The sequence below is a fragment of the Glycine soja genome, chromosome 1 (genome assembly GCF_004193775.1).
Source record: "Glycine soja cultivar W05 chromosome 1, ASM419377v2, whole genome shotgun sequence".
NCBI classification, from domain to species: domain Eukaryota; kingdom Viridiplantae; phylum Streptophyta; class Magnoliopsida; order Fabales; family Fabaceae; genus Glycine; species Glycine soja.
Window position 1 is genome coordinate 50824455 of NC_041002.1, and position 12025 is coordinate 50836479.

General features: G+C 33.5%; 1 protein-coding gene across 1 annotated transcript; it reads right to left on the reverse strand.

Moving 5' to 3' along the window:
• Positions 1-2208: 2208 nt before the first annotated feature.
• On the reverse strand, positions 2209-4325 carry LOC114419789 (thaumatin-like protein 1). The gene is made up of 3 exons (XM_028385574.1): positions 4197-4325; positions 3322-4012; positions 2209-2968 (listed from the first exon to the last, which is right to left on the reverse strand). The coding sequence occupies exons 1-3, from the start codon at positions 4258-4260 to the stop codon at positions 2809-2811; spliced, it is 915 nt and encodes a 304-aa protein (XP_028241375.1). The 5' UTR covers positions 4261-4325; the 3' UTR covers positions 2209-2808.
• Positions 4326-12025: the final 7700 nt, after the last annotated feature.

Consider the following 12025-nt stretch of genomic DNA (forward strand, 5'->3'; position numbering starts at 1 on the left):
AAAAGATCTTGTATATGTTTATAACAATCTTTGTCTTATTTCTAAAAAATTCTCAAACTACGATAGAATCCTTAAAATAATCAATTTATCTCTTGATGAACCAATTTTAGAAACTGATTTTTTGAATAAAAATGATCAAAGACTTTGATAGATTAATATTTAAACTTTTTGTTAAACTTTATTTATCTTAATCTTAGTACTTTTTATTAGACATATGACATATCTCTTGATGTCTTACTATTTAGTACTTTTTTCTTAAAATATCATATGAATATATAATTGTATTGTCAAGTTTGATTATATTTAAATTTTGATGGTGTTCGTATTTATCATATATATATATAGGTTCGTGATGTGTCCGTGTCTAATTTTTTTTATTGTAGGTTTGTTCCTGTATTTGTGTCATGTCATGTCTAATACCGCATCCGTGCTTCTTAGATAACAATCATTGATAGGCGGGAACAGAGTTTCCAAATTTGGAAGAGAGAAGAATTGGCTGAATTACTATTTGCTGCAAAATCTGTCATTGGTGTCAAAGGTTGATGAGAGTTTTGGATGGATTGCGAATGACTAATTGTAATTGACTTTTCTTTACCGCACAAAAGGGCGTCTCCCGCGGTACTATCCATTAGTATCTAACTTTTTAATCAGCAGATCAGCGTTAAAGCTTGAAAGTGCAATTTCATCAAGATAACAAAAGCAACTTTCTTAAAATTGCGTATTTACATGTTGAAGTTAATCGATAAACAAGGGAATGATTTTTTTCATTTTCACATTGCAAGTTGCATTTGTATACTTGTGACCACATGGTAATAGGGTGATAAACAAACATGGCATGGTAGCTGATGCAATAAAGTTTAGTAGATGAGTGTGATGGGAAAGTGTCCAACGTGGAAATGACTGGTACACTGAGAATCTGAGATTCAATCACATCCGATTTCTAAAATGTATTAAATGAATTAGTCTTTTTTTTATTAATTGAGAAATGTTATAATTATTAGCATATAATATTTTATAAATAATTTATAATAATGAAAACTGATAATTTATAAATTCAACCTCAACCATAACACTAGTTTGAGCTAATTTTTCAATAACCAGAAATAACAGAAGAAAATAGAGAAGTAAAATAAATCAATTTTCTTTAGAAGTTAAAATTAAATTAAACACTATATACTTTTCATAAGTTTTTTAATCTAATTTTTTCAAAAATTGAAGTACATATCTTAATTTTAATTTATAAGACATTTATAATTCATTTTTTCTTTTTTTTCCTCTTATAAACATTTATTGATAACTTATCTGAGTTAAGAGTCCAAAATTTCAAGACACGCCCTAGTACATGCAATGGCACAGTAAGTTTTCAACTTTAAATAATTCACTCTAATTATGATCAAAGCAAAAAAAAAAAAAAAAAAAAAACTATTGTTCAGATGCAATAATGCAAACATAGCTATCGACGAGATCCTCAACCTCCTCAATATATCACGACGAAAGGAGAGGTTCATTCGTGTTGTCTGCAAATGATAATGTCTCAAAGGGAAATGGCCAAAATTCTGGAGAGGGAGATAAAACTATTCATAAGCCATTCGTTAGTGTGTTATAAAAATATGTTCTAAGGAGTAAATTAATGGTCTTCGTTTACAAATTATACAAGGAAGTAACTTGTGGTGACAAAGCGACTTGATCATTACATAAAAAAACATCATGAATATATCGCTCTTTGGTTGTTATGCACTATTTTATCATCTATTATTATGCCAAATCGCTCAGTGTTGGTATTTTTAAACAGTAAAACCAAAAAGACATTAATTTAATGCACAATCTCTTTATTTATTTTTTTTAAAAAAATTCTATAAATAACAGTGAGCATTTGATGACGAGGAAACATTTCCTGTTAAAAAAAATATACGCTCTGATATGTTTTAAATACTTCATAATTTAAATAACTTTGTTTTTGTTCTCTAAATTTAAAAATAATCTTTCTAGTCATAATTTTTTTTTAAAAATATTTTAGTTCCTTTGATTAAATGCTCGTCACTCAAATGCCATCAAAATTAAATGATCACATTTAAAGAAAAAAATGTGATAGGATTTTGATAATAAGAATGTGAACTTAAAGTGAGTTGACTTGTAATTTGTTAATAACCACATAAGCATTTTTTGTGTAAGAAATTTTGAAACATTGATTGACATACATGGTACTCCTTTGTTGAAGAGACATTTCAATTCTCAAATTAACGATTGTAATAGTAGGTCTACATAAAAGTAGGTCAAACGCACAAACCTCTATCTGGTGCCATTAGGAGAGAAAATAACTGCTCCAGCAATTCAAAATTGTTCTACTCCTTGTTCACCTCAATAAACTTGATGTTCATATTTACAATTGGAGCAAATTAATGGCAATGGCATTTTATTTATAAAAATGTCACAATTCTTCCCAAAATGCCCTCCTGTTTGTCTCTGAAGATAGAGGACAACACATGAATGGTATTAGACTCATGAGCCGAAGTAAATGCCACTTGCCTAATTCTGTCTGTGCATCTGAACCTTTCTACTCTAAATAAGTGCTCCATGAAGACATAACCAATTAATGTTTTAATTAGTTGGTATATATACAAGTTGAGAAGTGGCAATCTTTGCACCGATTCCCATTGCATCTCTTCAAACACAAGTTGCCAACCTTGATTCCGCAAGAATATGATGCAAGTTGAGAACCGAATCGATAGAGACTGGCAATTGGCATGCACGGTGTATTATATAAAAATCAAAATAAAAAGTTATAGCCCACCAAATTCACCAGCCATTTTAATGCAACTTTGGCAGTGAAGGGACACCTAATTGAGTTGCCACAAATGCCACCAAAACAGAAGCAATCACCGCCATAACATTGTTTGTTCTTACGTCTACATTAGCACCCGAATTGTCCACCGCCATTGGGTATTTCCCATTTCCCGATTTAATCGAACTGCATCCAAATTCAATCCCAAATTAATCGCAAAAATTGAAAACATAAAACACCATAAGCGGAATCTCGACGGTGCAATAAAATTAAAACACGACATTGGAAAATAAAAAACGTGACAACTGACAACCATGTCTATGGCGATACCGCACCCAAAAACTGGTCCCCTAATTGACATTCGACCCAACTTCACTTTCCCAAAACAATCATATGAAAATTCAACAAGAACCTATACTCGTCTGATGTAAAACACGTTTTAACAGCTAACAGTTTCCGTAGATTAGTTAATTTGATTATTATTATTATTATTGAATAAAAAGAAAAACAAAAAGCGACAAATAATAAAATAAAATTACCTAGTGGATGGTTGTGGGCAGAAAGTGATGGTATAATCCGCTGTGGCGCAAGTGAAGGTGCTGGAGCCATCGTCATAAGCGTAACTATAAGCGCGTGGGCACGCGCTCTTAAAGAACTGCGAGTATGAACTGGGTTTGCATGTGTCAGGCGTCGCGTAAGCGCCACTACAGCAGTACTGTGGATCGTCGAAAGCTTCGCACGCGCTTTTGCACGCCACGCCCTCTCCGCTGCTCATCACCATCAGCTCCGCCGGGCACGGCGTGTTTAAATCCACCACGCACCCCGTGGCGGTGCAGTTTCCGGCGCCGGTTCCGCCCTGTGGCTCCACGATCATGGGGAGGTTGTAACCGTCCACGAGGCTCACATCGAAGAAATCCAGCCCGCCGGCGCCGTTCAGGGTGAATTCCGCCAGCGTGGCCGGCGGGGCGGCTCCTCCGCCGTTGCATTCCACGGCGGAGGAGCCGCAGTCGCCGGTGACGCAGGAGAATTTTCCTGTGGCATCTTGGGTGCAGAAGGTCCGCCCCCAGAGGCGGCCGGACCAGGCGGCCGGCACGGCGATCACGTTGGACTCGCCGGGTTGTAAGACGAAGCCGGTGGTGGGGAGCGGCGAGGTTCCGGCGCCGGATAAAATGCCGGGCCAAACTGTGTAGCTGCACTTGTTCACAATCGTGAATGTCGTTGAATACGAACCTGTACAACGTTAAACACAACGTAACACATAACACATGACAGTTAAATACAAGTAGCTAAAATTTGTTTTAAAAAAATCACGTAATTGCATATGAGAACTCGAACTGATTAAATTAAAATAATTTTATGTTAATTAATCTATGTATTTAGAACATAAAAATGTAATGGTAGTATGAATGGTTACCAGCTAGGAATTGGAAGAGACATAGTGTAACAAGAGTGGTGGAGAATTGAGTTGAGGATGCCATAATTGAAAAATGGAATAATATTCTGTTTCCCTTGTTGGATGGTTTTGGAGAAAAGTGTTAAGATGAGGAATGGGTTGTGTTGGGAGGGAAATCAATATATATATAGAGAGGATTTGATGTGGCCCATAGGGTTGAGGGAGGTTATGGGTGTGGGGCCCAGTGGAGCAGTGCACATGCATGCATTAAGCCGCCAATGTCTGGTGTTTATTGATGACGATTTTGCATACGCCCTAGATCGAAGGAACCTGAATATAAAATGACAAAAGAAAAAATAATGTTTATCGAAGGAATCAAAAACAGTGCTGACAAGCTTCAATTGGAGCCTGAAAATTAAAAGGACGGCTACGAATTTACATGAATAATGTTTGAAAGGACCTTTGATACTCGTGCACTTGAAGCCATTGTCGTTTCTAAGTAACCTAGGATGGAGGTTGGTTGAGGTCAAATATAAGCCAGTCAAGTACTTTATCAATCTTGCTAATTCAGATGGACCATCCATCTTAATGTTCACATGTATTCTGTCTTGTATTTTACCAATTATAGTACATTATACAATTTCATTCTTCAATAATTGATTCTTTCTGTATTGATACATAATAATTGATTCCTTGTTTCTTGTGACACCACAGTTATTGGTTTTAAAACCTTAAGTACATATTTTTCTTTTAAAAAATTGCTGTTTCTAATCTCAAAACCAAAAGACACATAAAAACTAAAAAAATGAAAATATCCGTACGAATCTATCTACCATAAAGTTTATAACACATCACCGTCATTTTTCAATAAGTGACATTATATTAATGGTGGTGGTAAAACACGCTGTCCGTGTCTTGTGTGTTAACTTTTTTTTTTTTAGTTAGATGTACTTCAAAAAATAACTGTAAATAATTACTAGTGATTGTAAGTAATTTTTAAAAAATAATTGAATGACAAATTAGGAATAATAAATGTGTGTATTAAATGAGGTCATTATTATTATTATTATTAGTTATAAATAGAATTTTGTTATAAAAGAATCGTAACTTGTCTGTCTGGCCTTGCCTTTCCGCAATAGACTTGCATTGGAAGACGGCCCAAAAAGAGTTAAAATGGCAGAGAGTTGTTATTTTCATTTCAGTTTTGTTATTCTTACTCCCTTATCTTGTCAAAAACATGCAAATGATACTCTTCCTCTCCCCTATTTTCCTACATCGCTCACTCCTTACCCCTTCCCACTCTTGCTATATATATTTTTATTTTATTTTTAATTATTTTACTTAATTATTATTGGTTTATTCTTTTGATGATGCTTGAACTAATCATGACACAAAATGATGCCAACTGATATCTTTAATTGTGATATAAATTACTTTTTTAATTAAAATTTAAATTAATGATAACATAAATTACTTTTTAATTGTAATTAAATTAGTTACCATAAAAATTAGTGTCATAATTAATTTTGATTATTATTAGTAAAGAAAATTTTCATAATAATTAGTTCAATTATTTTTATAAATGGTAAGTTATATCATAATCAATTTAATTTTAATTAAAAGGATAATTTATATCACCATTATTTTCATTAAAAAATAACTTATATCTATAAGAGTATTCACAATGAAAGTTGTTTAATAAGTTGTTTATTAAAAAATATTATTCGTTAAATTAGTTTTTTTTCCTTTAATTTATTTTTTAAGTTTGATTTGATTATCTATTTTTTTTCAGGTTCAATTTGATTCTTCAAATTTTAAATTTGGTTTGATTTAATCCTCTAATTTTTTAGTTTAATTTAATATCTAATTTTTAAAATCAGTTCAATTTATTCTCATCGTCTAAATTAATTTGAGTAGTCTTGACTCAATTTAGACAACAAAATCAAATTAATTCAATTGCTTATGATTGAAATGACAAAAATAAGTTACTTTTATAAAAATCATTGGAAATACTCTAATTAATTATAATTTTTTCTTAAAATTTTAATAATGTAAAAACATACTTTTATTGTGTAGTTACACTTTTTCATTGTATAAAATATACAATAGAAACATATTTCTTTTTTATTGTGCAAGAGGGATTGAAAAAAATATGCAGTAAAAATACGTTTTGGTGGTACATTGGAGTAAAGTAGCTAGACCAAAAATATCCAAGGAATTTTTTTTTGCAAAATCCAAAAATAGTGAAAAAATTGAAAATCACTAAATTTTCAAATAATCATAAAAATTGTATAATGCCAAAAACATCTTCGTTTCCTGTCGCTTTCAAATTTGTCTCAACTCTCAACCAAAGAGAAAAAAAAAACTCGCATGTGTCAGAGAAATTGAGGAAAGAAAGACTGACAGCAATAATAATAGAGATCCATCATGCATTCGTGTTCAGTCTCAAATAAAAAAATGTAACATTTCAAAGATGCAAGTAACCTAGTTGGTTGTATCTTTATACGGATTGGGCCGACAATGATGAATTCAAGTAGCTACTTCACAAGTCAGTGCCCTGTGAATTGACCAAAGGTCAACAACCTGAACTGCCCTATATTACGGCCCTTGCTTTGTGTCATAAGCAAGGAGTGAGTCATAACCTCACCCTCACCCTCAAGAGTCGCAATATCTCACTATTGGCCGGAGATACAAACCAAAGGAACTAAGACCATAATCTTATGCTTTAGATGGCATAATAAAAATTATTATAGTCTCTCATCTTCAATTAGTTTTTATAAGTTGTTTGACTTCATGATCTAAATACAGCACAAGTTGGCAAGAGTTCATTCTACTTGCACGTTTAATTTCATCATTGTACAATATAGTACTATATTTTTAAACAATTAATTATAATAATTCTCAGTTCGTCTTTATTATACTAAATATTGATTGTCACACTGCAAATATGAGATAGTGTGTTTCATAGCAATGTGAAATGAACCTCTTTTGTGCAGCCCTAAGATGTTATTTTCAGAATTATGATGACTCGGAGGCAAGAACGTTGAGGGTGGTTACTTACCGCCATATCAATTAATGAAGAACCAATCAATATATCATCTCGATCACTTATAATTGACTTCTCAAGAAAAGTTGTTCTTGCATATTCACAGAAGTGAATCAATGTCCAAAGCGGACGGATGGCTAATAAATTAGGTGTTTGTTTTGGATGTATCGAAAAAAGGTATTTGTTTTCGACCCCTTTTTGAAGAGTTGAACCTATCATAGAACAATAAGCCAATAAATCAGCCAGATAATTAGGATCCGATAATTGGACCTTCTATACACATCATCGAGAACCTTTCTCCAATATAGAAGGATCACAATATGAATCCAAATCAAAACAGCATGAGTGCATGCATGACCCATATTTTGTTAGTGGTAGTGTTTCTATTGAGTTTCAACGAGTTATGGCTGATTTGTCAGGTTCTTCTCTTCTCATAGTAATGTCTGATCTTTAATGTTAAAGCGGAGGAAGGTATCTGCAAAAAGAACTCTGACGAGCAAGTCAATGGTACTCTAAGGTGTTTATGTATCTATGTGTGGGATGAGTAAAAGCGTACTTGATAGTCTTGTCTTTGGGTCTATATATACACGATTGACTAAGGGGGAATTGCACTTTTCCAAGGGCCACGTCGGACCATACTGACTAACCGCTTGAGGGGACACATCATTTGCGTCGGCTAATTGCTCAAATATCATGGGGAGTTGAGTGCCACCACGATTTGAGTAGGACCAAGTTTCTTAGGCCATACGGTACATAAGCCCCAAGCTCTGAATTCACGTGTGTATGATAAAGCTAAATATGCCTAAACAGACCAAGCTGAGGACATTGGTGCTTGGGCCCTACATCGAGTGCGGGAGTGCTCGGGCATACATAAGTTGACGTTGATGAGGTAAGCGTAGCCAAGTTTCATAGACATATTTAGAATTGTCACATAGACATTTTTTGACATTTTAAACATTGTGTGATGTGTGTCTTGATCTATGTGGGCGATCGGGATGAATCTCAGGTGTTTTGTCATTTTGGGAAGCGTAATGGAGCGCGTGTAATGACGCAAACCTCCATGGAGCCTCGTCGCTTCATTTTCGTGTTGTTTGTCAATGAACATGACTGTTGAGTGTTAGACGATTGACAAGTGCACCAATTCGTTCAAGTAGTAATTAAAACGATAAGATCGAGTATCGTATCCACAGAAAATTTCTTGTACTTCAATGACGCATGTTCAATTTGTAAACAATTTTAATTGCAGGAAAGTGAAATGAATTAGCTCATTCATGTTTTTAAGTAAATTTAACAATTTTTCTCAACTTAGGAATAAATACTAGGAATAAACGTAGAGTTGTAAGATGAAACAAATACCAAGGTGAATATGTCGAGGAGTATTCTACTGAACTTCCTCTTGACATGATTAAAGAAGTTTTTCTCTATTTAACATTATCCTAATGTTCTTTGCACCGTCAAATTACTCTAGTTGTGATCTCTCACATGAAAGAGTCTAGTCCTCCTAGTTTCATTCTTGATTCCTCAACAAATTCATTCTAAGCGAGCCGCATTACGAATTAGATGTAGTGTTTACTAGATTATTTTACACTATTCCTAAAAATGAAGGCCTCTAGCTACTCTACCAAGTTCTAAGGATTAAAAATATTTTCCAATACTTAAATCCTAACAAAACATATAAATAGATGATCAAGCCACAAATGTGGAAAATAAATACAGATAAAAGCAGAGAACACTAGCAAATAATCTTAAATAGATAGTTAGAGTTTTTACATCAAGAGTGCTTAGTGAAAAAACTCACCAACAATAAAGTGTTTAGCCCTCCATTAGCAAGGAGGGCTCAATACAAGGTTAAAACAAGATAGAAATGGAGTGGTGAAGTAAAGGTGTGAAGAAAGTAGCTTCCTTCAGCCTTGATGCTCTGTTTCTTCTCTCCCATGCTGCTTGACACTTCATTTTTCCTTTCTCTTCTAGCTTTAAAGGATTTTGGGCTTCTCATATTACAAATGCGCGCTCAGCGAGCATGTCTCGCTGAGCGAAAGTTAGTGATTGGGTGCTTAGCGGGCATGGACACACTAAGTGTGAGAAGCGACAAAGACTTCGTTGGGCGGGCTGGCTACACGCTTAGCACACTGCTATCTAACTTTACATTCTCTAGGGTTCTGCTCTCGCTAAGCGAGCTGACTTCCTCGCTAAGCGGATTAGCCTTGTTTAGCTAATATGGCTCGCTGAGCGAGCTTTTCAGCAACATTTTCAAATCCTCTCTTCTTTAACCTAAAAAATCCAAACATTAACCATCCAAACGAAGCCTCCATTGTGTAAACTCACACAAATTCAATTATTTACAAATCTCACATAAGAAACCATAAAATTGGAGGCACATTGCTACATTTTTTTATCCAATTTTTATAAATTTAGTACTCTTGAATAACAATTATCATTAAGGTGGTTGTTGGATAGTGAAACAGTCGAACCGTAGGTCATTAGGGTTGGGCGCAAAGAGTCATGCTAAGGGTGAAGTGAAAAGTTGTGAGTTCCTTTAAAAGGGGTTGTTGTGCACGGACCAGCCACATTTCCTTCTTCCTTGCATCTCTCTTTCGTTCTAGCATTGTTCCTACAATTGGAGTGTTCTTCATTCTGCTTCCCTCGCTCTTGCTTTCCTTGCACTTCTTGTTAGGTACGCTTCTCGATCCTATTCCCTCTTTCTGCAGTCCTTTGTTCTTCCTTTGTTATTTGCTTCTTGCGTTATGTCTTCCTTTGCTATGGAGGACGGGTCTCCCGTCCGGGGCAAGTCCCTTGTGGCCAGGGAGGTTAAGGGCATAAGGGAGTCCGGGAATGAGGAGGAGTTATTTCTTTCGTCTCCTTCAAAGAAAACAAAGGATTTCTTGGTGAGTGTTGGTGAGGGGGTTCATGAGAAGATGATAGAGATGGGGGTGAAAGCCAAAGAAGGGATAATAACATTGTCGAGGATGGTAAGGGGCTACATCAGGCCATACCAATTAATCGCTTTAAGGGCCACGTCATCTGCACCGACTAACTGCTCAAATATTATGAAGAGTCGAGTGCATCCACAATCCTATTACGAGTCATGTTTCTTAGGCAATACGATATAGGTAGTAATTTTATTATGATTTTCTCAATAAGACTATTCTCGTGTTACTTCTCATAGGAAACGTTATAATAAGCAAATACAAAAAATAGTATATATAAATAGATCCACAAGGTTTGATGTACTCTCACTAACTCTTATCTCTTATTGTTGCTAGTATTCTACATACACTAACTGGGGATTTTTTTACCAAAAAAATATAAAAATAATAAATATTTATCTAACTAATAGAATCTTAAAAAATATTTACTCCAATAATATAAAACACTATAAAAAATGAAAAATCGATTGCTCTCAAATCGATAACTGATTTCACATTTTTTTTAATAATACTTTAGAAATTATTGATTTTTAAAAGTGATTTTTTAACACCTTATGAAATTGAGTTCTTAGTAAATAGATTGCATAACATGTTTCTTTTCAAAGCCATGTTATGAAATCGATTCCCTATGGAACCGATTTCATAACTACTTTTATTTTTTATTTTTTTCCTTACAATTTTTTTATAAAAAATTTAACTTGTTTATTTTTGTTTAGTTTTTTTTACTTTAATAATTTATTTATATTAATTTATAAAAAATATAATTTATCTAGTATTTTAAAAACCATTAATCTTTAAATGAAATTCAATTTAGCTAAAAAAATGTTTTATAAATTATCATAGGACTTATATTGTATTTAAATTTAGTTAAATATTTTTCTTGATTTATAATTATCGTATGAAAAAAAGACACATTAACTCCAGCTTGCTGATATTGCAAGAGACTCTCTTCCCCGCCAGATTCGTATAGTTTCTTGGCTTTTCTTTTTGTTTGATCCTTTGCCTTCCAACGTACCATGTATACACAAACATCCTCCAAACGTTATGCAGTGAGGCTTACAGATTGCACTCAATGTTTTCAGGATTCTAAGATGCTCCACTATAACATAAGGTAAAGGCTACTTACAAGAGGATAAGGTAAGCTCAATCATCCTCGAAACATTAAGTTCAAAATATTATTAAAAAATTGTTGATTCTTTTTTATGTTTTCAAGATTCATCAACCTCTGACGATGCATGCATGTAGAAAAGCATTATTCAGAGGCCAAAAACTAGGATCATTAGTTTTCATCTTCTTCTGTATGCTTTCGTGTCTTCCTCAACGTATGATAAGTACTCGAGTCATTCTCTGTTACTTTTGTTGCAATCTACAATCCAATTAATTTTAATATAATAAATTGATGGCCGATAATAATAACCTTACGGTCCAGAGAAGTCAGGATATGAAATTTAATTTAACAGCTCTGACACAAGAAAGGCATATTCCAATTTAATAAACAAAGTATAGCAGGTCCCTTAAAGCAATGACTATATCAAGAATATTGCACATGTTAAACCCGGAAATTAAAGTAATAAGAAAATAAGAATTTTGATCCCCAAACATACCAATCATGTATATTACGCAAATTAAGTTGCTTCTGAAACATTAATAGATAGAGCCTTACATATTATTCATTTATCGGCAGGCAAAGAAACCCAGAATCACATATAAATCTAAATATTACATTATTAGAAAATCACAGTTAAGAAAATCTGAAATGAATCAGTATTTTATTTATCTTCAAACACTTATAATCTTATTTGTTTCACGTATTTTAATTCATAAATAAAAAACAGTAAATGATAAACGAATGGAATTATTCAAAGTTAATATGAATT